Source organism: Equus caballus, chromosome 2 (genome assembly GCF_041296265.1).
Source record: "Equus caballus isolate H_3958 breed thoroughbred chromosome 2, TB-T2T, whole genome shotgun sequence".
NCBI lineage: Eukaryota > Metazoa > Chordata > Mammalia > Perissodactyla > Equidae > Equus > Equus caballus.
The window spans coordinates 5,335,486-5,362,978 of record NC_091685.1 but is presented as its reverse complement, the minus strand read 5'-3'; the positions used below and the strand labels follow the sequence as shown (position 1 = coordinate 5,362,978).

The 27,493-nt window shown below is 49.9% G+C and overlaps 1 protein-coding gene and 1 long non-coding RNA gene across 2 annotated transcripts in view; one reads left to right on the top strand and one right to left on the bottom strand.

The window, feature by feature from the left end:
- TCEANC2 (transcription elongation factor A N-terminal and central domain containing 2) overlaps positions 1–5,144 on the top strand; it is a 33,459-nt gene extending 28,315 nt beyond the window's left edge. The window contains exon 4 of the mRNA XM_001492810.6: positions 4,109–5,144. Within this exon, the coding sequence (XP_001492860.2) occupies positions 4,109–4,297 (189 nt within the window). The 3' untranslated portion in view covers positions 4,298–5,144. The remainder of the gene's footprint in view (positions 1–4,108) is intronic.
- Positions 1,821–17,665, bottom strand: LOC138920240 (uncharacterized). Its single transcript, XR_011431080.1, has 4 exons — positions 17,556–17,665; positions 9,769–9,943; positions 5,798–5,962; positions 1,821–3,623 (listed from the first exon to the last, which is right to left on the bottom strand). It is a non-coding gene; the product is annotated as an uncharacterized lncRNA (long non-coding RNA).
- Positions 17,666–27,493: the final 9,828 nt, after the last annotated feature.

Genomic DNA, 27,493 nt, shown 5'->3' with positions numbered 1-27,493 from the left:
GGTGCTAATGAGATCCAGGTCAGGGGTACGTCCCCATATGGGACTGTTAGGTTTTTCTTTGTTTAATGGCCTCAGACTACACCTCTGGCTTTGACCAGCTCTCTCATAAATGTATTCAAGTGGTCAAAAAGGATTGTGGGTAGATATGTACAAATCCAGTCATGCTACTGGAAAACTCATACAAAGTTTGCTTCCAGTGGATAGTTAATTCAACAAATGTTTAGTAGTGCTACTACTAGTGCCAGGGGAGAATACTAACATAAATGAGATGCATTCCTGATCCTAAGAAAGCTTACTGTCTCCGGGCTGACAGCCTGTGAATGACTATCTGAATATAAGGCAGGATGAAATATGTCTGAAATAGTGGTACTAGCAAGTGGTTTAGACACATAAAAGATGGAACAGTGAAATCTGATGGGAGAATCCGGAAAGGTTTCATGAAAGAGATGGCAGGTGAACTAGCCTTTGTAAGAGGGGTGGGATTTTCCTAACTAGACATTAGATTTCATATTTTATCTGCTATGTATAGGATGTTATTGAAAGAGCAGGAAAGGAGGGAGGTGTACATAAGGGAAAATGACATTCATTTAACACATGTTTACTGAGCACTTACTCTGTTCCGGTACCTATGCTAGGCATGGGGAATTTAGAAATGGATCCAGCATGGTGTCAGCCCTGGAGGGGCTCACAAGTCTTCTGAGGGCGATAGGCAAATACGTAGTTAATACAATGTGGGAAGTTCTGCACTTCAGGTAAACACATGAGGAAGGCCGTCTTCCCTTGCTTTTTAAGAGCTTACAGAGGTGGCAGATGTCACTAATTGATTATGGCACCATTTCCCACTGGGTCCAGAATTCTTGATGAAAGACAGCTCTAGATGGTTGTGTTTAAATCTTCTCCCAACTGTAGCCTGTTCGTCCAGGATTGGACAACTGAGTAACACACACTCAACTCACAGGTACAAACAGACAAGGAAGGCAAATCAGATTCTTTGTCTCTGAGAAATGTGACCTAGGAAAAACTAAGAAAACAGCAGTGGGAGTGTTAACAGAAGGGATGCTGGAGGAGTTAGAGGAAGCAGAAGCTGTAGGTAGAGATGTGTAGAATAGAGGGAGAGAGTGAGGCAGTTGGAATTGGTAGTGAGTAAGGTGGATGGATAGGAGCTAAAGCCTATGAGAAGGAAGCCAGGCAGATGGTGAGAGGCAGACAGAAAGGACGTGGTTCCTAAATACAGCCTCGTTTCTTACAGCATTCCTGTTCCCATCCCCATTCAGACAAATCCATCGCACAGCAAAACCCCTTTTTCTCAAGGTCTCAGTGAGACAGTCCTTTCCCCCAAAAGGTCTTACCCCAAGCACCGGGTTAGGACCAATTGGAAAGGACTCAACAACTGGGGTAGATTTGGGTTATCCAAAGGCAATTATAAGATAGGCATTCTTCACTTTGTGCAGTGAACTTGTTATACACAAGGGTACAACGTGAATCATTTTCCCTTACGTAAATAAAGTGATTTCCACTTGAATACACTGATGTTTTTCTTCATTTCTTCCTTCTCATTGCCTTCATTTAACAGAAGGCACACATGAGAATTGTGAGATGCTCGCTTCCTGTTCCCATCATATTGTATGGCCCCTGTCCCGCTGCCCCGCGGCCCTCTGTGCACTGTCTCCTTTCTAGGCTGTGAGTTCCTGGAGGACAGGAGTCAGGTCTTTTCTGCTTGATGCCTCCGGTACTCAGCTTAGGCTGGACTCAGAGTAATGACTCAGTAAGTGTTTGCTGGATGAAGTGTGTATGAGTATTCAGGTATGTGAATTCCAAGGCACTCTCAGAGTTCTTTATTTTTTTTGGTATTACAGTTTGACAGAATGGCCATGTCCTGTTTGTAGATGCATGTACACCCTTCTTCCTCTAACAACCACTCCCCTCAAAAAAAAAGAGACTTTTTTCTGGCCTGTTACACTGTTATACTAAGTAAATCTCTAAACAGTCAGTGACTGTCATCACACTGGAATGCGGAGCCCCACGCTGGCATAAGGAGCCTCTCTGGCAGATGTTGCTGGACCAGTGCTGGACAGACAGACAGCCACCCTTCCAGCCTCCTAAAGTAGTCTGGTTCCAAGGCTCTCTCAGGCCCAGGGCTAGTTCAGCGCCACCCAGGAGGCCATGAAAAGCTCGAGGAGTCTGGGTTCTGGAGAGCCGTGGCCCCAAGTCCACTCACTACAGCACAGCTTTGGGGATAATCAGTCAGTCATCAGGACCACAGACCTCCCTGGGCACCTCTTGTCTGCTACCCTCAGGCAGATGTCTGGACCTGGGTGTTCATTCTCTCTGTCTCTCTCTCTCAGTCCTGTTCTGCTCCCTGCTTGGTCCTTATGTCTTTCAAGTCTCTTTTTTTCTATTTGTTTTGTTCTGCCGGTCTCTCTTTTATGTTAGGACATTTTATCAAATGTCAGGTGATCCTTCTTTATTTTGGGTGCATTTTTTCCTTTATCTTCTCTGTTTAAATAGAAAGATAGTACATATATAGCAAAGCACACAAAAGATGCATGTGCAGCTCAGTGAATTTGTCACAAAGCCAATGCCACTTCACCTGGCCCGATCCTACTCAATCTCCAGGCGTCAGGTCAAACGTCATTTCCTGCTCAAGCCGGGCTCTCCCTTCTGGGGTTGGGTCCCTTAGTGTTTACTGGTGTGGTGCTCTGCACCCCAGCCCTCACCGCTATCCCCTGTCCTAGCACTCAGGTCACTTACAATCCCTATTGACGGCTGTCTCCAGCTGGGCTGTGCTCTCCGTGGAGTCAGGGACTGTGCTGGCCCCTTCACTGCCTTTTCCTCGGCCCAAGCACAGAGCCTGGCACATAGTAGGTGCTGAATAAGTATTTGAATGAGCGGTGGCGTAGTAGGGGAGGAGTGAAGGGAAAAAAGGAAGTGAGAGAGTGGAATTTGTTTCCTGTTTTCAAGGAGCTCACTGTCAGGGAAGACAAACTCAAAAAATAGATCATTATAATGCATGATGAAAATGACTCAGGGAGGCTCAGGACAGTGTGGCAGCCCGAAGAAGAGCCTTCAGTCCTTGAGCTGAGGTTTGCTTTTTTGCTTCCTGCTTTTAGCTAGGCTTTGACATGCCCCTAGGAAAGTGTTTCCTCGGGGAAGGGTGCCTTGCTGGGGAACAGGGCCCCGTGTGGAGACATGTGAATGCAGCATAGCTTGCTCAGGCTAGGCCCTGGTCAGGACTAGGGAGGCGAATAGCGGCAGGTGGGTCTGGAAAGGAAGGTGGTGAGGGGGTCCCTGACCAGCAGTCCAGTCTGCCCTGGATCCAGATGGTGTGGACAAAGTCCCAGACCTGTCCTGCTGTGATTAGGTCTGTGACTTCAGGAGGGCTTGGGCTCCGGACCACCCCAGCATTGCTCCAGGTCCCGTCCCCTGGACCTCCTCTGCTCGGCTGACCCTCCAGAGGTCTCTCCAAATTCAGCTGGTCTCTCAGAAGGTGGAGGGGGCAGCCAGGATGGTGAAAGGGGAGGAGCATGCACTGTGGAGTCGGGGCTCTGCTCAGAGGCCCAGCTCTGCTTCCTAGCAGTTGTAAGACCTTGAACCTTTCTTTACCTTTGAACCTGTTTCCTCATCTGTAAAATGAGATAATAGGAGTCGTGAGCATTAAATGTGAAAAGTGATTTATGGACTGCTCTACACACATATTAGGATCCAGACCCAGTGTTTCTAAAATGCTGTATGGGGTTAAAAGGCACTTGAAAACAAAAAAAAGTATAAACTGTTATACTGATTTATTATCCTTGGTCTTCGTTTCCTGGTTGGTCAAGTATGGGGCCCAGTACCCGTTGCTTAGTTCAGGCCGGTTTCCTGTCATAATGGCATATATTACCACCCGGCAGGGGTTGTGAATGAGGTCCCTGTCACAAAGCACATGGCCTTGTTCCTTAATTGCCAGGGTGGAATTAATTTGCTCTTCCTGTTTCTCTTGTGACAGGAAGTAGATGTCCTTGAATTTCAGTTGATTAATGGAGGCCTCTGAGCAGAGTGCTCCAGCCTCTCTTGCTTTTAATCCTTATGCAATGCAAGGCCCTAATTTGATAATTTTGCTGTTTTTTAGATGGATCACCTACTGGTTGAAAATATTGAGCGGGAAACGTTTCATCTCTGCTCCCGCCTCATTAATGGGCCTTACCGGCGGACGGTGAGAGCCCTGGTCTTCACATTAAAGCAACGAGCCGAAATCCGGGCTCAGGTGAAGGACGGCTCACTGCCGGTCGGCGCATTTGTACAGACCCACAAAAAATGACCTGAGGACGGTTCCGGCCCTGGGCTGGGCACAAAGGGGAACGCGCCTCTCTCTGCCATTCAAAGACTCTTTTGAGTTTGGGTGACGGCTGGTGCTGGCTGTGCTCCATTTTCCCCTAGTGCCATTCCTTCAGACAGACCGAGGACACACAGAGCCTGGGAGACGGGCCTGCAGGAGACGCTTCATTAGCTGGAGTGTGCTGGTGCTGCCTAACGGGACGTCAGCTGGCTGTCACTGGGAAGCGCCGTACAGTTGCCGTCACCCAACACAGGGAAAGGGTGACGGATTTCACTGTGAGTGTGCCAAGGACACCTCTAAACTTCCCTGTGTCAGACAGATGAAGTTACTACTTTATTTCGCCACCCTGCAGGTAACTGAAACTCAATTACAGCTGCCACCGCTCAGTTCCGTCCCCCGAGTTTAGATAACTCCGGTGCCTCTCAGAACTCCCCGTCTGTTCTCTTTGCTCTACCCCAGGGGTGAGCCTGCTGGAGCCAGCCACCTCCCCTTTCTTTCCAGAACTCACTTATCTGAAGGTTTCAGCTCTCCCTGGAAGACCTTCTGCACTGGTCTCAGGAGCCCCCATGCTGAGGCTTCTAATGAGGGACTGGCTGAAGCATCCCCAGGCCTTGGGGCTTATTTGAATACATTGGCGCTCTCGGTTTAGGGCTTGGTAGAAGATATGTAATGAAATTTCCCTTGAAATGAATTACTGTTGTAGAAAAATGACATACATGTACATTTAAAAATGAAATACCTCTCTGTGGACCTGCTTGAGCAATTATGTACGTGATATTTGCTTTTTTAAAATAATAATAAACTGGGAATTTTTTTCCCCAAAACAAAAGTTATGGCTTGTTCATTGAAAAGTGTTTTGGATTGAGAAAGAGTATAATTGGCCAAAATAATGATTGGACAGGAAGTTGAGGGAGATAGCAGTACCCAAGGAAGGTTTTTAGTGGGTGGGGGGAGGGGCGGGACTAGACCATATTTGTAATCTGGAAAGAGGAGCAGATAGAAAGGGAGAGATTTAAAATACAAAAAAAGAGAGGATGGGTTACAAGCAAGGACAGGGAAAAAGAAGAGAAGGGACTAATATTGTCTACCTGCTTTTTTTTTAAATGCTAACTTTACAGATCTTTTTTTTTTTTTTTTGGTGAGGGAGGTTGGCCCTGAGCTAACATCTGTTGCTAATCTTCCTCTTTTTTTTTTTCTTCCCAAAGCCCCAGTACATAATTGTATATCCTAGTTGTAGGTCTTTCTAGTTCTATGTGGAACGCCGCCACCGCATGGCCTGATGAGCAGTGCCAGGTCCACGCCCAGGATCCAAACCCGCGAACCCTGAGCCGCCCAAGGGGAGCGCGCAAACTTAACCACTCGGCCAGGGGGCCGGCTGCTAACATTGTCTACCTTCTAAGTCTAGGTACACTTCCTAAGATAATTGATGAGCATTTCCATTGCTCTTTATATACTTTAAAAACTGTTGCTTAATTCTCCCACCTGTTTTATTAGCAGGTATTGTTTCCGTCTTTTAGATGTCTTTATTCAGTAGCCGTTCACTGAGTGCCCATTCCATGGGTCACTGTGGGTACCGAGCAGGAGCTGCAGGTGAGACCCTGCGCTCAGCAAGCAGGAGTGTCTTGTTCAGTCTCCCACTGCTGGCAGCTGTTGGAACAGAATAATAATTGAGCAGTTAACCATGTGCTCAGCACTATGGTAGACATTTAAAATAATAATGACAGTACCCAATTAAAGATGAGAAAAGTGAGGCTCAGAATGGTGTAGTAGGGGCCAGTGTGGTGACATAGTGGTTAAGTTCACACACTCTGCTTCAGCGGCCTGGAGTTCACAGGTTCGAATCCTGGGTGCAGACCTACACACCACTCATGAAGCCATGTTGTGGAGTCATCCCACATACAAAGTGGAGGAAGATTGGCACAGGTGTTAGCTCAGTGACAGTCTTCCTCAAGCAAAAAGAGGAAGATTGGCAACAGATGTTAACTCAAGGCCAATCTTCCTCACCAAAAAAATAAAATAAAATGGTGTAGTAACTTCCTCAAGGTCATACAATTAGTGAATGGCAGATCTAAGATCAAAGCCCAGGGCTCTCTGACTATATACAATCTCCCTGGTTGATTTCATCTACTCTCATGATTCAAACATCATTTACATGCCAATGACACTCCAGTTTGTATCTTCAACCCATACCCGTCCCCTGAGTTTCAGACAATGTCTTCTAGATGTCCCGTGGGCATCTCAGGTGTAACATGTCTTCTCTTACTTGGCAATACTGGCAGTGCAGGCACTCCAGCTAGGAACTCAGGACTCAGCCTAGACCCCTCCTCTCCCACCCTCACCCAACCAAGGCCTGATGGTTAAAAGCTCATGCGTATTTAGAATCTCTTGCCTCTCCTCTATCTCTAGTACGACTTCAGGACTGCATCCTCTCACGCCCAGACTGACTATATGGCTTCCTAAGTGGTCCCTCTGCTTCCAGTCTTAACCTCTTCAAATTCACCTTTCTATGCTAGAAACAAAGTGACTTTCAAAACTGGAAACCCCAGCGTGCCACTCCCCCTCTGAGCATCTTCATATGCCATTTCTGTCTCTGGAATGCTGCTCTCCTCCTGATTTCCCCTCCTGCCCCAGCGTGGTGTCCTGTGTGCTGTTCTATCCATGTCTTCATCTTCTGTGCTGCTGCTTTCGAATCTGTCTCCCCACTAAACTGTAACCTCCTGATGTCAGGAATCCTGTCTTACTCACTGGGTGTCTTCAGTGCCTAAAACAGTGCTTGTCCAGGAGTACCCAATAAATATTTGTGGAATTGATAGGTATCCAGGTGTTGTTTGTGCTCTTCCTGCTTCCACCCTTCCTTGTTTCCCTTGTAGTCTGTAATCCACAGAGTAGCCAGAATGAACCTTTTAAAACGTAAAACAAATCATCTGTCTTCTTTATCCCTTCTAGTGGCTTCCATCTCACTCAGAGCAAAATCCTAAGCCCTTACTGTGTCCTGCAAGGCCCAGTGTGAACTGGCTCCTGGCTGCCTCTTTGACTTCATTTCCTAACATTCTCTGCGTTTCTCACACCCCTGTGGTCCCACTGGCTCCCTTGCTAAACACACATACCAAGCATGCTGCTGCCTCAGGGCCTTTGCACTCACACTTCCCTGATCGCAGTGCTCTTTCTGTGGATCTCTGCGTGTTCCTGTCCTGATTTGATTCAGTTCTCTGTTTGCTTTATCAGAAAGGCCTTTGTTGACTACTCTAAATAGAACAGCACTCCCTCCTAACCCTTTTCTAATACTCTACCCTGCTTCATTTTTTTTCAGAGTATTTATCACCCCTTGATACAGTTATTTATTTCTTTATTGTCTGTCGCCACCCCCCCTTCAAGAATTTAAGCTTCTTGAAAGCAGAGTCTTTGTTTTGTTCCCTTCTGTATCTCCACACACAAGCTAGGTCTCCATAACCATTTTATTGAATAGTTGAATGACTAGTTACGAGTGTACAGGAAAGGCATCTAATCCAGTCAGGGAATGCTTCCTGGAGGAGGTGATACCCGTGTGCAGTCTTAAAGGGCAGAAGTAGGTAATTGGCTGGTTGAGGTGTATGCCTGGCAGAGAAAGCAGAGTAGGAAAGACTCAGAACTGTGAGATATCTGGAAGGTGTTTGGTATGGCTGGAGTGGAGCACACATGCAGGAGAATAGCTGGAGATGAGGCAGGAGAGGAACACAAGGACCAGAACCAAATCTGAAGGGTCCTGAGCATCAGGTGAAGGTGTTTGGATTAGCAGGAATTGGTTGGTCTTCTGTTAACAGGCTGTGGAAGGCAAGCTGGAGCGGGGGAAGAGACTGGAAGTAGGAAGCTTCATTTATAAACACCCAGAAAGTTCTGCCAACTTAGGAACGCAGGGTAAGTCGAAAACCAATTGCTCTCTGGCTGAGAGGCTTAGGTGGTGATAGTTGGAAAGTAACGTGATTGCAGAGATGTGCCCTGTAGAATGGGAGAGCAGGCTGGGTTATTCGTGGCTGTTTCCTTCTTGATGCATGTGCAGAATTCCCATGAACACTCATCGAGCTATTCTGGGTGCCTGCTGAGGGGCACAAGGCTCGCAGACCCCGTCTAAGCTGGCCCGCTGCTAAGAACCCACTGAGCTCCAGCCTGCCGGAGTGAAAGGGTCACTTCTGAAATGGGGCAGAAGTTCCAAGGACCGCGGAGTTACCCGTGGGTCTCGGCATGAATATGTCTTCCAAATGTGTTTGGTTGCTAGAGGAAATTTGGGAAATTAAATACTATTAGAATCTGCTCCAATAGCTGATTGATCCTTTTCTTGTGGTGGTTAGATTGGAGCTCCTGATCCTTTGGGTAGGGATTGAGTCTGTATTTTCATTCATTCACTCAACACACAAATGTTACCCATCTGCTGTGTGCCAAGGACGAGACAGTCACTGGAGAAACTGCAGTAAATGAGATCTAATTTCCACCCTTGGGGGAGTCTTAGTCTGGTGGGGAGATAGACACAGGGGTAGATAATGATAGTATAGCACATTTGGTGTTTACCGTAGATATTCCTTTTAAATGTTGAGAAAGTGGAAAAAGGGGTCATTGACACCATTCTAAGGCAAGCAGAGTCTCCAGAGAGGGTTGACATTTGAACCCAGCCTTGAAGGATAGGTAGGAGTTCTCAGCAGAGGGAGGGGGTGTGCAAAGCACAGAGGTGTGACGCACATGCCTCGTTTCAGGAAAGGCAAACAGTATGGACGGTGGAGGCGCAAGGTTCTTAGGCATGATGATGGAGAGAAACGAGGCGAAAAAGGAGACAGGGCTGGGAGGCCTTGTAGAGGAGCTTGGCCTGTGGCCTTCAGATGGTGGGAGGCCTGAGGAGTTTTGAGGATGCATTTTGGAAAGGTAAAAACGTTCTCACATAAACAGGTATGTAAGGAAAGTTTTAAAAATTTAAAAGCCCCAACAATTTAAGGCAAAGGAAAGAAACACTGTGAGACTCAGTAAATTAGATTTTTTTTTTGACAAATGAAGTTTAGAGTTGACCAAACAAATATCATTAGACTCCCAGGTTTAAAAAACGGCAGGAAGCTCAGATAACACACTTTCTGCATTCAGTGGTGAAGAAACAGGCATCTGGCCTTTTTTCATTTAGAGAATATCAGGTTCTTAAACTTGTGCCTGTCAACCTCGGTTTTCTTTTGCTGCAGCCTCAGGCCTCAGAGCCTCGCTCTGAGATTTGTAATGTGTTCTGGATGCGTTTATTACAGGCAGCTGGGGCGAGGGCTTAGTTTGTTACTGCCCATTATTGCTGTCGAAGGGAGTCCATCCAGAAAACAAGGGCTTGGGAGCTTCGATTAGTTCGGTGACACTGCCTTGGTTTCAAAAGAGAGATGGTTTGATTGGATGACATTGTATTTTCTTTTAAATCCACCAAAATGATACAGTTGCTGTCAGGGGTAGCTTACCCATAAGCCAAGGAGGCTGGTTTCAGGATCCAGGACCAGGACGTCCAATCAAATGCTGCTGCTTCATCTTGTTAAAATCGTTCGTTCAGTGCGTATTTAGCGAGTTCTTATGTGCCAGGTCCGAGGGTCACAGGGATGAAGAAGACATAGTCTCTGGCCCCAAGAAGCTCACAGTCTAGTGAAGGAGAAAGATAAACAAACTTTAAAACAAGGCAAATGATTATGAATTATGGGAATTCAAAGAAAAGGAAATAAGCCAATAAACATGTTAGAAGATGCTCAACCTCACTAGCAATCAGGGAATAGCAAAGATTAGTGCCATCCTTAAAGACCTAGATGATACAGGAATACCGATCCCCATTATCTCTCTGTTTAATTCACCAGTCTGGCCCCTACAAAAACCAGAGGGATCCTGGAAGATGACAGTGGACTACAGCAAAACCAATCGAGTAGTAATTCTAATTGCAACTGCTCTCCCAGATGTGGCATCTTTCCTAGAGCGCATTAACATGTTCTCAGGAACATGGTGTGTAGCCATTTATCTGGTGGAGGTTTTTCTTTCCTTCCCTATCAGAAAGGAAGATCAGAGTTCATCTTCACTTGGAACAGACAAAAGTTTGCATTTACAGTCTTGCCCCAGGGCTGTTAACTCTCCTACCCTCTCACCACCTAGTCTGAAAAGGCCTGTACTGCCTAGATACCTTGCAGAACATCACACTGGTCCACTATATTAAAGACAGCAGTTAGCTGGGCCAGATGAGCAAGACACAGCAAGTATATTGGAAGCCTCAGTGAGACACATGCATTGCAGAGAGTGGGAAGAAACACTGTGAAGATTCAGGGGCCTGACGTATCAGTGAAATTTTTAGGAGCCGATGGTCTGGGATATGCCAGGGCTGTTCCCTTCAAAGTAAAAGACCAATTATTGCCTTTCCCACTCCTCCACTAAGAAAGAAGCACGATGCCTGGTGGCCCTCTTTGGGTTTTGGAGGCAGGATATTCCACACGTGGGAATACTTCTCCATCCCATATACTGGATGACACAGAAGGCTGCCAGTTTAGATGGGGGCCCAGAGTGCGGGAGAGGGCTATAGTACAAGTAGCCATGCTGTGCAGACCATATGATCTGGCAGAACCCATGGTATTTGAGGTATCTGTGGTGGGAAAAGATCCCCTTGGAGTTTATGACAAGACCTAGTAGGAGAATCACAATGTAGATCCCTGTGGTTCTGGAGCAGGGCCATGCCATCTGCAGCCAGGAATGACACACTTTTCAAAAGCAGCTCCTGATTTGCTACAGGATTCTGGAAGAGACAGATCGTCTGAGCCTGGATCATCAAGCTGACCATGCAGCCACAGCTGCTCATCATGAGCTAGATTCTGTCAGACCCATCAAGTCAAAAGGTCAGAAAGCCCAGCAGCAATTCATCATAGGATAGACGTGGTACTACTGGCATCGGACACAGCAGGGCCAAAAGGCAGAAGGTAGCTGCATGAGCAGGTGGCCCAGACGTCTCTGTCACTCACCACCTTTGCATCAGTGCCTCTCCCTCAGCTCACCTATGGCTGCCTGGGGAGCTCCTTGTATCCAGCTGGAGGAGAAAAAAGCCATGCTTTGTTCCTGGGTGGATCGGCTCAGGAACAGTATGTGTGAGCAAGCCAAAAATAGACTGGCTGCACTGCAGCCCCACACAGGCGTGTCCTTGAAAGACAGCCGAGGGAAAATCCTTCCAAGGGGCAGAGCTTTGGATAGTGCACCTAGTCATCTACTTTTTGTGGAAAGAGAAGGGCCCAAGGTTAGAATATACATGGATCTCATGGGCAGTGGTGAATAGCTTGTCTGGTTGATTAGGGGTATGGAGAGAATAAGATTGGAAAATCGGGGACAGGGAGATCTGGGATAGAGGCATGTGGTGGGACTTCTGAGAGTGGGCACCATATGTGAAGATCATTGTATTCCATGTTAACACCCACCAGAGGTTGTACACCACGGAAGACGCACTCAACAACCATATATATGCAGTTGACATCAGCCAGCCTCTATCGAAGGCTGGGTGCATAAGCAGAGTAAGCATGCTGGCGTGGAGAAAGTGCATGTATGGGCCCAATAGCATGGGCTCACATTCATCAACACTCATCTGGATATTGCTGATGCTGAGTGTTCAACCTGCCAGTTACAAGACCAACTCTGAGTCTCAGCTGCGTCTCCATTCCTTGAGAAGAACAACCGGCCACTTCACGAGTTGAGTATATTAAACCCCTTCCACCCTGGAAAGAGCTGCGATCCATTGACTGGAATAGACATATATTCCAGATATGACTCTGCTTGCAGGGCTCCATCCAGCAGAACTCTCCAAGAGTTTACAGTGTGTTTAATCTACTGGCTTGGATCCCATATGACTCTACAGCAAGGGAGGGGCAGCACTGGGCACATGGCTGTGGAGTCCACTCGTCCTTTCACACACTGCGCTAGCCTTAAGCTGCCAGTTTGGAACTCTCTGTTGAAGACACAGCTGAGCACCAGCTCAGAAACAATACTCTGTGAGAATAGGGTGCCATCGTCTGGGATGCAGCATACATTCTAAATCAAAGACTAGTACCCAGTGCTTTGTCTCTGTAGGTGGCATACATGGGCCCGGGACGCAGGGGTGGATGTAGGAGTGGTCTCACTCTTACCATCATTCCAGGAAGCATTTGTGCTTCCTGTCCCCACAACTCTGGGTTCTGCATCCTCTCTGGGTTAGAGGTCCTGATTCACAAAGAGGCCACGAGGGGAAACGTTGAGGTGACTATTGAACTTTTAGCTGTGACTGCCACCCAGGCACTTTGAGCTCCTTGTGTCAAGGGTCTAGCAGGCAAGAAGTGGAGTCACCATTCTTCCAGGGGTAATTAGCCCTCCTCGTCAGGAGGAGGTAAGGCTGCTGTTGAGCAGTAGCAGGCAGGGCGGTTTATCTTTGGTATCCAGTTGACCCATTTGGAGACCTCTTGGTGCTCCCTTGCCCAATATTTATGGTGAATTGGCAAATGTAGGGGCCATGGCCTGAGAAGGATATGGTGACTACAGGCTCAGACCCCTCAGGACACAGGGTCTAGATCATGCCGCCAAGTGAGTCACTGAGACCAGGAGAGGTGCTAGCTGAGGGTAGGGGGAATCTAGAATGGACAGAAGAGGGAGATGATGAGTATCAGTTATGGCCTCAAGACCAGTCAGTGTTGGGGCTGTAGTTTGTCCCACTAACTTTTCTCTGTAAGTTTCCCCCAGGAAAAGAGGCCCACCAGAATCCTGGAAGGGCTGCTCCCAGAGCTTAAATGAAGAAGTGGAGCTGAGCGTACAAGGTGTGGGCTGTAGTCGACGCTATCCTGCACTGCCCACACCACCACCACCACCTCCCCACCCCCCCCAGCCACCTCCAGGGCTGATGGGCCTGTTCCCTCTCAGCCAGCAGCCCTCACTGGGAATTTCCCTCAGCTGAAGACAGTTACCTCATCCAATGTCATACCCTTTGCCCAGGGTGGGTAGATCCAGGGTTATAAAAGTCTGGCCCCATTTGCCCCAACTCAGGACAACTCTGAAGGGCCATCAGAGCTTCAGAGCTCCCCGTGGGACTGGCTGAGGTCCTAATACTGCCTCGCCCAATTCACCTCTCTGTCTACTCTTGCTTCTTGCCCCACCTCCACCCAAGAGCAATCCCTAATTAACTTCCTGTATGCTAATCTCCATCTCAGAGTCTGCTTTCCAGGGAACCTGACCTGCAACATAGCTCTTCTAGTTGTTGGTAACAATTCTTGGGCAAAGGTCCCTTTAACAAAGGGACAGATAGTAAAGATTTAGGCTTTGTGGGCCATATGGTCTCTGTCACAACTGCTCAGCTCGGCCGTAGTAGTGCAAAAGCAGCCATAGACAATATGTGAATGAGTGAGCGTGGCTGTGTTCCACTAACACTCGATTTACAAAAGCAGGCAGTGGGCTGCACTTGGTCTGTGGGTCTTAGTGGCCAACCCCTGCTCTAGGAGAAAATTTTTTACATGTACACAAGGTAGGTTTGTACAAAGATTTTAATTGCAACGTGGTTTGTAAGAATAAAATTTTAGAAACAATCTAAATGTACACTCGAAAAAGAATGGTTAAATTGTGGAACTTGCAGGTTTCGGAATACTATGCAGCAGATAAAAAGAATGAGTTTAGAGTTATGTAACAGCACTGTCCAATAGAAATATAATGCGAGCCACATGTGTAATTTTTAATTTTTCAGTAGCCACACCAAAAAATGTAACAAACAGATGAAATTAATGATATATTTTGAGCTCTCTACGCCTAAAATGTTATCACTTCAACATGTAATCAACAGAAAAATTATTTATGAGATATTTTACTTTTTTTTTGGTACTAAGCCTTTGAAATCTGGTGTGTATTTTAACTTACAGCACATCTCAAGTCGGGCTAACTACGTTTTCAAGTGCTTGATGGCCACCTATGGCTGGTGGCTACTGTATTGGACAGTGCAGACCTGGAAGTACTGACATGGAAACGCCACTGAGACATATTGTTAAGAGAAAAGGGGAAGTTGCAGAACAATATGCACAGTATGAACCATGGTGTAAGAAAAAAAACTATTTCTGTAAGAACATATTGAAACAAAGAGAAAAAAGAAAAAGCTGTGTACAGATACCCAATTTAGAGAGAGGCTCTGGGTGCAGTGGGGGGGCTCGGGAAGGACTCGCTCTCTCCTTACCTGATGTTTTTAAATAAGCCTTTTTTTTTGGCAGTCATTTTAGATTCACAAAAATTTGCAAAGATGACACACAGTTCCTATCTGTCCCTCACCTGGTTTCCTCTCTTGTTAACATCTTCCATTAATGTGGGACATCTGTCGAAATTAAAAACCCACCGTGGGTGCGTTGCTGTGAACTAACTCCAGGCTTCCTTCGGACTTCACTGGCGTTTCCACTCACGTCCTTTTCTGTTCCAGGACACAGTCCAAGTTCCCGCATCGCCTTCAGTCCTGCCTCTCCAGCCTCCTCTGCTCTGTGACAGTGGCTCAGTCTCTCCTCGTCTCCCATGACCGTGACAGTCTTGAGCAGTGCTGGCCACGGATTTTGTAGACTGGTCCTCAGTCTGGATTTGGTGATGATTTCCTCGTGACCAAACTGGGGTTATGGGTTTTGGGGAAGAGGACAGAGGCGGAGTGCCCCTCTCGTCACATCACATTAGGCGCACGTGACATTCACATAATGTGTCACCAGTGATGCTAACAACGTTGACTGCTTGGTGAAGGTGGTGTTTGCCAGGTGTCTCCACGGTAAAGTTAATATTTTTCCCTTTCCATACCCTGTTCTTTGGAGGCAAGACACTAAGTCCAGACCCTACTCAGAGCAGGGATTAAGCCCACCTCCTGGGGGACGGTGGGAGAGCCACTTGAATTATCTGGAATTCTTCCCTAAGGAAGATTTGCCCATGCTCCCCTATTTATTTGCTTATTTAATATCAGTATGGACTCACATATATTTATTTTATACTTTCAATCTGTTTTTTCACGGTGACTGTAAATTCATGTATTTTTTTTTTAATGCAGAAAACATACAAACAACTGTGCTGTGTGAGAAACAAATTCTATGATGGCAAGATTCTCCCTCCACAGCTCTTCATGACTGCCTTTGCGTAGGGTCATCTTTGGCTTATTGCTATTCACCTGGCAACCTCACACAAGCTGTTTCAACTCTGCAGGCCTCAGTTTCCCCATCTGAATGAGAGAGTCTTCATGGAGTGGTCTCAGAGGGGAAGAGGGGATGATGTTTGTATGTTTATAGGTATACAGCTGTTCTGTTGCCTATTTACAGAACTAAAGTCCTTAAGGGCAAGGGGTATCTTCTCTTATTTATGTTGGAAAATGAACCCAGAGCTAATAGCCCTTGAGAACATCACCTAAACGTAATCTTTATATCCCCTCCCACAACCCCAGATGGTTCTCCTGCCCTGCTGTGCTGCCTCTCTGCATGGGATTTGGTTCTGCTTTTCTCGAGTGTCTGACACCCACCCCAAGGCCCGGCATTCAAGGCCTTGTCCTCCTTGGCCTCATTTTTGTGCCTCTCATCTACCTGTACTACGGCCACACAGACATCCTTGTCACCCCCATGAATTTCAGTGCTTACGGTATCGCCCTCCTCTGTGCCAGGCCCTGGGCTGGGCGCCAGGCCACAGAGATGAACCAGAGAGGGGCTCTGAGTCAGAGCTCACAGTCCAATGTGGGCGCCAAGTCCTCGATCCATAGCAATCTGACATACAGAGGGATGAGTGGAGCACTGTGGGAGCACAGTGGAGGGAGGGCCTGGCCTGGAGAGAATCAGAAAGGCTTGGCAAAGATGCTAACTTCTGAGCTGGGCTTTGACAGGTGTATGGGAGTTTACGGGGTAGTGAATGGGAGAAGGCGTATTCCAGGCACAAAGAAAGGTATGTGTGTGTGAACCAGAGAAATGGCAGAGACCAGGGAACAATCATAAGTGTCATGTGTCTGGAGCCAAAGTTCAGGAAGAAAGAAGGGCCCGAAGTGAGACAGGAGAGTGAGGTGGGGACCTCTGTGAGGAGCCTCAATTCTGGGCTGGCAGTTTCTACTTGCGGAATTTCAAAGGTGTTTTTCTTTTGTTTTTTTTGTTTTTGTGAGGAAGATTGGTCCTGAGCTAACATCTGTTGCCAATCTCTTCCTCTTCTTGCTTGAGGAAGATTGTTGCTGAGCTAACATCTGTGCCAGTCTTCCTCTATTTTACGTGGGATGCTATCACAGTGTGGCTTGACAAGTGGTGCTAGGTCTGTGCCCAGAATCCGAACCCGCGAACCCCGGGGTGCTGAAGCAGAGTGTAGGAACTTAACTACTGTGCCACCAGACCGGCCCCTAAAGGTTTCAAGGTAAGGAAATACCTAAGTAAAATTGTAGGTGCAGGATCAGGGGCTTGCTGTGTGGGTTACTGTTCACCAGCAAATATTGAGCGGCTATAGCACATCAGTATTTATGTGCTTCCCTCTCCACCTCCGCATGAGCTCCAGGCGGGGACGGTGTCTGATTCATTCCTGTGTCCCCAGCACAGAGTCTGCACAGAGCGGGAACTCAGCGCCCGGCACTGGAGGAGTGGATTAGAAGGCAGGTGAGACCCGGTGCCTGTCCCTGCTGAGGACCTCCCCGTGCAGGACTGGGGCCAGCCCGCCCTCGGCGGCGGGTTTCTCGTGGCTCTCAGCTTGGCGCTGGGTCAGGCCAGCTCCCTGAGAAGGCGCTGGGGCCAGATCGCCTCAGAGCCAGGAAGCACGTGGCCCACGGGGCTTCACTTCAGAAGGAAGCAGCCCACAGCCGTGGGGCATGATCTGAGGCCAGCCCACAGGGGAAAATGTGTCTAGCATCGCTACGGGGACCTCTGGGCCAGTACTGAAGCTGATCAAATATTAGCATTTTTAAAAGGTATTATTTTGGAGAGACTGTGTGGCGGAGGAGAGTCAAAATAATCAAACCCCGGCCACCACTTCGTGAGCCCCTGCTTGGTGCCGCCGACCGTGCTAGGGACTCTCCGCTCTTTGTCTTATTCTTCTTGTCACCTCCCAGATGTCACCCATCCTTCCCTTCTCCCCCTGCCCAATGCCAGGGCCACTTACCTCGTCTCCTTGGGGCCCTCCCGTCCCTCCTGTAGTCGATTCTCCACCCAGCAACCAAAGCGAACGTCTCAACACACTGCAGGGCGCGCCACTCCCCTGCTCAGAGCCCTCCAGTGGCTCCCACAGTGCTCAATGTCCCACGCGTCCTCACCTCTGGCACCACCTCATCTTGTCTCCTGCCCCAGGCTCCAGCCACTCTGGCTTTCCGTCCCTCAAACTCGCTGACTGTGGCCCTTCCTTGGGGCGTTTGCTGGTGCCACTGCCTGGCACACTGTGACCGCCCCGTGGTGACTCCTTGTCATTCAGGTCCCACCTCCTCAGACGGGCCTTCCCTGGCCACCCTCTAATTAGGTGCTCACCCGCAAGCCTCTCTGACGCGTCAGTGCTGTTTGTCTTCATAGGACTCAACCCCGTCTGCACTCACCGTGTTCACTTCTTCATTTACTTCTTTGCTTTTCGCCTCTCCCACCAGAGCACATGCTTCATGGGAGTGGCCACCTTGTCTGTCTTCTCTGCTGCGTCTCCACTGCCCGGCACAGCGCTTGGCCCCCAGCAGGGCCGCATCTATAGGTGCCAAACAATCGGCTGCCCCTCGGCGCCTCCGGGCTGGCCGCTGAGAGCCTGGCAGCCACGCGCAGGCCCGCGCGGCAGGAGAGGCTACCCCACGCAGCCGACAGATGTGTGGGACCAGAGCTGAGGCGCGGCTTGTATTAGTCAGCGTTGCTTTTGTCGGAATAGGATTAGCGTAAATACCGTCCCGGGCAAGTGGATAAGGTAAAGCTCTGTTAGTTACATTCAGATGTTGATTCCCTGCCACAATCCAGAAGCATCCTTTTGCTGGGTTAGTCCAGTCGTGGCTAAGGGTGCTGCTCAGAGAGGTCAGATGGGGTGGGCATGGGGAGGCTCACACAGAGTCCTTCTCAGTCCCTGCCTTGCTCTTCCCCTCCAGGCCGCTCTCCACATTGACCTGCAGAGTGACCTCTCTGACCCCTAGGATCCAACCTTACCACAGCAGGCAGAAAGCCTTTTACTGGCTCCCAGTGTCCCGGATGAAGCCCACACGCCGTAAATGATGATGAAGATGAAGGTGGTAGCTACCACATACCTCTCTCACAACCCCCACAACAGTCCTGCAAGGCAGGCGAGGATCACTGTCCTCATTTGTCAAATGAAAATCTGATGGCTCAGAGAGGTTCAGTGACTCACCCGAGGTTACTCAGCCAGCGAGCTGCAGACACAGGCACCAAGCCCAGGGCTGTGGGCTGATTGTTTGATGGGCATTCGAGGCCTGTCAGCCTCCCTCGCCAGAGAAGTTGCCAGGCTCATCCAGGTGCCCAGGCATCAGCCTCGTCTGACTCAGCAAGGAGCAAGTCGGAGGCGGCTGCTTGCCCGTCAGACTGCTGTTTTCTGCCTGAGAAGCATCACTTGCTGTAGCCTCTTTCTCTTCTGCTCCTCAAGGATCATTCCGCATCTGGGGGGAGTCATTTTCCACAGAGTCAAGAGTTCTGAAAACTCGCTTTATTGTTGTACACTGAAAACGGATACCATGTTATATGTGAGTTATATCTCAATTAAAAGTCAGGTTATATTAGTGTACACAGCAACAGTAGAAGCTAACCTTTATGCGGCATTGAACGTCAAGACCGTGCTAAGTGCTTCACATGCATTGTCTCACTTTGTAAGGTCCATTAATTTATTTATTTGAATAAGGACCCTCTACACGTGATTAAAAGAAAGAGAGAGAGGGATTACAAAAAGGCATTTGGTGAAAAGTCAGTCTCTTTCCTCCTCTGCACTCCTGTCTCCCACGTCCCCTCCCAGAGACCAGTGTGACCAGCTCCTCGGGTGTCCTGCAGAGTCCCGAGTTACTACTATCTCATTTAATCCTCTCATCAGCCCTTTGAAGTAGGTATTATTATCCTTGTGTTACATATCAGGACACTGAGGTTCAGAGACAGGAAGCCACATACTCAAGGTCACACAGCTTCCACTTACTCAAGTGGCTGAGCTGGGGTTTCTCCCCAGATGGACTGCCTCTCACCCTGTAGGCCTCCCTGCCTCCCACAAGGAGGTGAAAACCAGAAAGTTGAGCTGAGAAGCGTGTGCTGGGCAATCGGCTGGACACCCTCGTTGACAGGCTTTTGCTCCACATACCAATCTTGCAGCAAAGAATTCAAACTTGGACCTCAGTAAAATGACAAATTCTGACCCGTCATAGGCCTTCGAGGTTATTGACCCATAGTCAAGACCTCAGATTTTCCAACCCTGAATAGTCTTCCGTTCCTGCTGTTTCCTGCCTTCTTGCTCCTTTGCGCCCTTGGTTTGCCCTTCAGTGACGTCGGCTCCGACCAGCTGCTCAGTGTGACTAAGGGTTCGCGGGGCAGGATAGGAGGCGCACAGCCATGCAGCTCTAAAACCTGGGTTCTGCCTCAGCTCCGCCCCGCTGGCCCGCCTGGCTGGGCGGGTCCTGTCACTTCTCTGCCTCCATGTCTTCACTCGCAAGATAGGAAGAATTACATCTAACTTAAAAGGTTTGAGGATCCTCAAGTGAGGTGATAGGCCAGTGGCAAGTAGCAAAGCCTCATGCAAATATCGTTATGTTTAGTAACAATAAAAGTTGGAGTAAATCTGGTCGCTCTACGGTGAAAAAGAGCTGGCTAAATTCGCAGCTACTGTGTTCCCTTCTTTCCATCCCCCCCACCAACCTGGTTTTGTAAAATCTTCTACACTTTACAAATGCCTTTTTGTCTATTGTCTTATGAATTCTTGCCCAAGGCCTGGGAGGCAGAACCGGGGCAGGAATTATCACCCCAAATGTTCCCAGAGGGGAAGTGCCTTGCCGAGGTCACAGGGCTGGTGGGAGGTGGGTGGTCCTTAGACCTGGCCCCGAGGGACAGAGCCTGTGCTCCTCAGCCTGGCGCTCGAGGCTCAGTGGGATCGGCCCTGCCTCCCTCCCAAGGCTCATCTCTCCGCCGCCCTCTGTGCGTCAGTCTTTCCAAGTGTGTCATCACTCCTCCAGCGTGCAGTGATCTTCCTCAGCCCCTTGTCTGGGCAGCCGACGTTCCCTCCGCCAGGCTGCCTCGTGGACTCCTGCCCATCCTTCGTCAGGCCCTCCCACAGTCCCCGTGACAGGTGCCTGACACAGTAAGTTTTCGTTGTTATCATCACTATTATATTGATCATTTTGCAGAGTGATTCAGGGCCCAGGCTCTGGAGCCCAGTGACCTGAGTTTAAATCCTGGCTCAGCCACTTACTAGCTGAGTGATCCTGGGCAAGTCACTTAACACCTGTATGCCATGGAGATGTGTGCTCACTACGTCCTGAGGGTACCCTCTGGGATTGCTGCGAGGAGTAAATAATCCATGCAGACAGGAGACACAGGCCTCCCGCAGATAAGCACTAAGTGTTAGCTGTCGTTAGGATTTTCTTCTCACTGTGTTCAGGGATGCTGCCCTCTCCCAGGCCCTGTGCTGGGCACACCGAGCTGACTCACGTGCAGTGTCTGGCCTCAGAGTCCGGGGAAAGGGGGCCATGGAGACTCTCCACGACAGTGCCTTCCTTCTGCCCAAGTCACTGTTTTGCTTAAATCACCCTGTGTCCGTGTTTATGGGCTCTCAGGAACCAACGCCATTCTGCAACCCCTCCTTCCCCACCAGGGGTGGCCTAGGTCCGTGTCCCCCACCACGCCGAGTGTCTCATTCCTGGGGAATGGCTGTCAGCCCCCCTCTCTCCGCGTTAACCCCAGGGACAGGCTGCTCCCTGGGTGCAGGGAGAGCGAGCTGCATGAGTCCGTCTCCCTGGGCTGCTTCCCCGGCTGAGATTTACGAGCGATGCCTGTCGCAGTGACCCTGCCGGCTCAGTTACAGATCTGCTTCCAGACTAGACTGGGGCAGGAGCCTGCCGAGATTTGCCAGGTGGCCCCAAGGGAGAGCCAGGGGCCCTGTCAAATGTGGGACCTCAGACAGCATGGGGCCCGTCCAGCTGCCTCGCTGTCGCACATGAGGAAACTGAGGCCAGAGACGAGGGTGGGGGGGGATCCCTTCAGAGTTCCCACCAGGGGAAGCGGGCCCAGGGTGAAGTCTAACTCGGGCCCCTGAGCACCATCAAGGGAGCTAATTTTACTGCACATGAGTGTCTGACCTCATTATTACCCAAACAGCTTTCTTTTTATATAACAAAAATATTTACTATGGAAAAGTGCTTTGAAACTTAAACCTAAAGCAAAACATTGCACTTCCGTAAACAAAGACCATGGTCTGTCCACACGAGCACACTAGGCCTGTATTAGGGGCAGCCTAACGTGCCCAGCCTCACCAGCCTGGGATTACAAAATGGAGTCCCATTTTGTCCAAAAGACGATGACCCTGGGCCTCTTTCTACATAAGCTGGAACTTATCCTTCTCAAAGGGTCCCCCGGTTGTTCCCAGGGGTCCCCAAGAGTCATTGCAAACCGGCCTGTCGATTACAGTCACCGGGAGGTGTCTGCCTGTCTTCCCTCTCCAGCTCTGGCTCCTTCTTCATCAATGTCCTCAACCAGGGAGGCCCTGGGAAGGAGTCCCACTGCTGCCACTGTTAACGCTGCCTGCCGTGGGGACAGTGTCTGGGTTCACAGGTGCCCTGCACTGCCTTTCCTCTGCGTGACCACCCTGTGGGCTGGCCCGGGAGGGAGCAGGCCTGCAAGGTGCAGGGGTGAGTCCTCCTCGAGGAGGAAAAGCTCGCCAACTGAGTCCTCGGTCAGGCCACCTCCTCTCTGAACCTGAGCGACCTCAACAGTGACACAGAGGTGATAATGCCCACTTGGAAGGGGGGGCGTGAGGATCACATGAGGTCACATGTACGTGATGCCTGGCACAGAGTAGGTGTTCCATAAATGCAGTTGCCATCATCATACTGCCTGAGACTGGGTTCCCCAGGAACAGACCCTGAAACAAGGACCTGAGACAAGTGGTTTATTTGAAGGGTGATCAGAGGAGCACCTGCAAAGGTGTTGGAAGGACAGAAGGGAAAGAGTGAAAGGTGTGTTATCAAGTTTCTGCTGTGATCAGCCAGGGCTCAGTTCCACCAAGGAGTTCCCGAGCACGGTGTGGAATGTGCCTCAAAGGTGTCTCAGTCGAGGGGGCGAAGGCTGGGTGTGTATCTACCAGTCTTGGCCGGGGTCTGCTGTGGGGAGAGGCGGTCAAGTCTCTGGCAACTTTCCTGCCTGCAGGCAGGCCAGGCAGAGCAGGCTCTGAGGCCGGAGAAAGTCCTCAGGCAGCGTCACGGGGGCTGGCACTTGGAAGCTGTCAGGTCAGCGTCCACAGAAATGGTGAACGCCAACAGACGCAGGCATCTTCAACTGGACTGTGACCTTGGTCTGAGCAGTCTCTGGGCCTCGTTTCCTCTCCTGTCGAGTGAGGAGTTCAAAGCAGATAGATCCTGAGGTCCCAGTCAGCTCCCAGAAGTTCCATAATCTCCCGCTTTTGTAGGGAGCCTCAGCGCCCCTTGGGAGGAGGTGGGCAGGGCCGGGGGCAGCCTCCCTGTCGACGGCTGAGGAGTTCAGACTCAGAGAGGGAAGTGGCTGGGCCAGTGGGTCTCGCTGTGTGGGCCCTCCACCTGCAGCATGAGTGTCCCCTGCATGCTTGTTAGAAATGCACACTCGTGGGACCCACCCTAGACCTACTAAATCAGAGACTCTGGGCTGGGGCCCAGCAATCTGTGCCCCCTCCTGGTGATTCTGATCCTGGGCCTGCTCAAATTCGAGGCCAGGTCATACAGTGAGTTAAAGGCAAAGCTGGAACTGGCATCTGAGTTCCCGCCTCCCAGGCTGTACATCTCTTGTCAGCCCAGGGCCTTGTGCTTGCTAGACCCTAAGTAGATAGCAGGGGTGTCTTTAAGCCCCACACCCATTTCTAACTGCCCCATCTCCAGGGGGCCTTGTGAGCTGTGTCTGCTAATGGTCTCTGTATGGCAATTTGCAGCCCTACAGTGTTAGGGCCTTTGGCAGTCAAGTGACTCCGCAGTAGAGAGGAAAGAGTCCAGATGGAGGAGCCCCTGGCCCCGCCGTCACTCGGCAAGGAAGTGAGGAAGCCAGATCTGAAGGCCTGGTGTCCCTCCTCTTACCTCAGCGCTCCCCTCCGCTGATGCGGGTGTCACCTCTGGACTAGCAATGGGGGGGGGGGGGTGTCCTTTGAGCCATCTGGATGCAAGGCCAAGCCTCCCTCTGACTTCAGATGGCCCTGGGGTCTCTCAGCTTCTCCCAGATGCCTTCCCCCTTCCCATCTGATGTGCCTGGGTCTTGGGAAAACCCCCAGCTTTGTGGAGGGAAAGACAACTATCTCGGAGTCCTGGAAGCCCTGGCAGAGCAGCTGCAAGCTTCTGGTTATGCCTTCTCCGCCTACCTACTGCCCAGGGCCACTTAAAAACAGAGGCACCCATCAGTGTTCCCCGAGGTAGGGGGCCCTTCCCTCGGCAGAGCCAAAGGGCCTGGGTCCCAGCACCCAGGAGGGCTGGTCCTGGGAGGTCATCAGGGGTGCAGCTAGTGAAGGAGGCAGTGAGTCACTCAGAGCCTCCAAGGGCAGCCATTAAAACTCCTGCTAGGAGAGGGGACTCAACCAAGGTCACTCAGTCGGATCCTGGCAATCCTGACCAAGGCCCAGACTGACCAGACGAGCCTCTCTGCTCACTCTCTCCACTCCCCGTAGCTCTCCCGCGAGGGCTCTCGGGATGACCCTGACTTTGCACCACGCTTCACGTCTGCTCCACACTCACTGGGCACCGAGCCCGGCTTCCACCTTCACCACATCACTTGCCTGGGTCACCAGTGCTCTCCTTATTCCCAAATATAAATCAGGACTGTCGGTTCTTGCCCAGACTGACAGCTGCCGCTTCAGCGCCGCCCACCACTTCATCCTTAAAACCCATTCCTCGGTTTCTCCAGCATCGTATTCTTCTGGTTTCTCCTCCTCGGGCTCGGACTCCTTCATTCATCCAACTAGGATTTAAGTGGCTATTTTTATGTGTTGGGTCTGGTGACTCATGGTGAGAAAGATGGTCAGGACCTGCCTTCCAGAGCACACAGCATCACAGGACCCTCAGGTCCTGTTCTGAGCCCCTCCCCACTCTCTCCTGATGATCCCAGCTACGTGCTGATGACTGTCAAGCCCCAATCTTCTGCCTCAACCTCTCGCTCGAGCTCCAGACCCATCCTGCTGACTGCTTCCATGACACTTCCACCTGGATGGTCCACAAGCAGCTCAGATTCGCCAGGTCCAAACCAAACTTGCGACCTTCTGCTGCCGTATTAGAAGAACGAGGCCTCCACCCATGCGACATGGGCTGTAGACTCAGAGGGGTTTTCTGTCCTCCCTCCAGCACCTTCCAACCGTCTGCCCTCTGAAGAGATGCAGCCCTCCGTGCTCCCTACAAGGCCGGTGCCCTGGGCCCGCATCGCTGACACAGCCCCCCGCTCATCTCCCTCATCTAGTCGTGTCCCCTCCAAACCACTGCATGGACATAGCTGGAGGGACCGAAAGCAAAGCTGAACAGCCCAAATGTCCATGAAGGGATAAATGGGTGAACAGTTTGTGGTATGCACACACAACGGAATGTATTCGTCCATAAAAAGGAACAAAGTACTGATCCATACGACGACACTGATGACCCTCAAAGATGTTAAGTGAAAGACGCCAGACACAAAAGGTCACATATCGTATGGTTCTGTTGACATGAAATGTCCAAAACAGGCAAACCCCCAGAGACAGTGCAGACTGACGCGGCCTGGGGGCCGGGGAGGGCGCGGGACAAACTGATTTCACTTTGGAGTCGTGAAAATGCTTTGCAATTAGATGGAGATGTTGGTTGCACAACACTGTGAATGTACTAAATGCCATAGAGTTATTCACTTTACAGTGGTTAATTTTTTGTTATGTGAATTTAATTTCACCTCAATAAATTATTTTTAAAAAATACCTCCTCACACCCATGAGGATGGCCACTATCAAAAAAACAGAAAACAAGTACTGGTGAGGATGTGGAGAAATTGAAACCCTTATGCACTGTTGGTGGGAATGTAAAATGGTGCAGCTGCTGTGGCAAACAACATGATGGTTCTTCGAAAATTTGAACACAGAATTACCGTATGATCCGGCAATCTCACTTCTGGGTCTATACCGAAAAGAACTGAAAGCAGGTTGAAAAGATATTTGTACACCCTTGTTCATAACAGCATTATTCACAATAGCTGAAAGGTGGAAGCAGCCCGGGTGTCCACAGACAGAGGACTGGATAAGCCAAATGTGGGACGGACATACAGTGGATATGAGTCGTCTCAAAAAGGAAGGAAATTCTGCAACAACATGGATGAACCTTGAGGACGCTATGTGAAATGAAATCAGCTAGTCACAAAAAGACAAATACTGTGTGATTCCACTACTGTGAGCTACTTGGAGTTGTCAAAATCAGAGACAGAACATAGACTGGGGGTTGCCGGGGGCTGGGGGAGGAAGGACCGGGAGTTACTGTTCAATGGGTACAGGGTTTCAGTTTTACAAGATGAAAATATTTATGGGGATGGACGATGATGACAGTGACTTTACAATGTGTATGTATTTAACGGCACTGAAGTGTGCGCTTAAAAGCGGTTAAGGTGGTAAATTTTATGTTATGTATATTTTACCACAATAAAATTTTTTTTAAAAAGTAAATCTGACCATGTCACTGTCTTCTCAGATGCCTATAATGGCCCCATTGTTCTTAGGATTAAGTTCCAGCTCCACAGTTTGGCACCCAAGGCCCTCTGACCGGGCTCTCCACTCGCCTCTCAGGCCTTCTGTTCTGCCGCTCCCCACACACGTTTTTTTTCTTTCATGAGGGAGATTGGCCCTGAGCTAACATCTGTTGCCAATCTTCCTCTTTCTGCTTGAGGAAGATTGTCACTGAGCTAACATCTGCACTAATCTTCCTCTATTTTAAGTTGGATGCCGCCACAGCATGGCTGCATGAGCCATCCCAGGTCCCAACCTGGGATCCAAACCTGTGAACCCCGGGCTGCCGAAGTGGAGCGCAAACTTAACCACCATACCACCTGGCCACACCCCCCGCCCCCCACACATATTCTTTATTCCACACAGTCTCAACCGCTTACTGTTTGTTGCACAAGCCAACCATTTTCTTTAATGCTCTGGGCCTTTGCACATGCTTTTCCTCTGCCTCAGACACTTTTCCCCACTTCTTCTCCAGGCTCATGCTTCATCTTTGAGACCATGCTTGGGGATTATTTTCTCTAGGAGGCCTTTTTTTGCTTCCCCTCTCCCAGGGGGGGTCCTCTGGGCTCCCCTCCATCCTAGCACTGATGTCACAGAGTATCATCATCCATGCATGTGTCCATCTTCTCCATCAGGCTGTGTACTGCACAAAAACCCTGACGAGGCTTTGTCCATCTCTGTGCACGAGTCAGCAGAGAAGAAGGGAAGAACATTAGGGTGGAAATTACTGAGGCAGTGAGCTCTCAGTCTAGGCGGGTGAGTAAGACCAGAACACAAAGGAGGTAAAGACGAAGGGCAGTGGTGACAGAGGGGGGAGCAATCCTGTCCCTGCCACTGAGCATCTTGGAGGTGGGGGCGACGGGGAGGGCAACATTTCTACAGACGGAGACGGAGGCAGCGGAAGCACACGGGTAAGAGCACAGAGGCGGGAACCGCTTGGCTCGGAGGCGGAGCAGAGAACAGCTGGGCATCTCAGAGCAGTGGCTCCACCTCACCTTCCAGAGCCACAGACACCTTCTGACAAACGCAGTCATGTAAGGAACCCCGACTGTGAACAGATACAAGCAGGACTGCACTGGTTGAAGTAGATGGGAGGGGTTGAAAGCCCTATTCTGTCCCTGCCGGCGTACTCACACACCATCAAAACACCACACACAATGACAGACACCAACACAACTATAACTCACACCAACACAACTATAACACACACCATCCCAACCAGCACACACACCATCCCAACCAGCACACACACCATCCCAACCAGCACACAGACCAACACAACCAGCACACACACCATCCCAACCAGCACACAGACCAACACAACCAGCACACACACCATCCCAACCA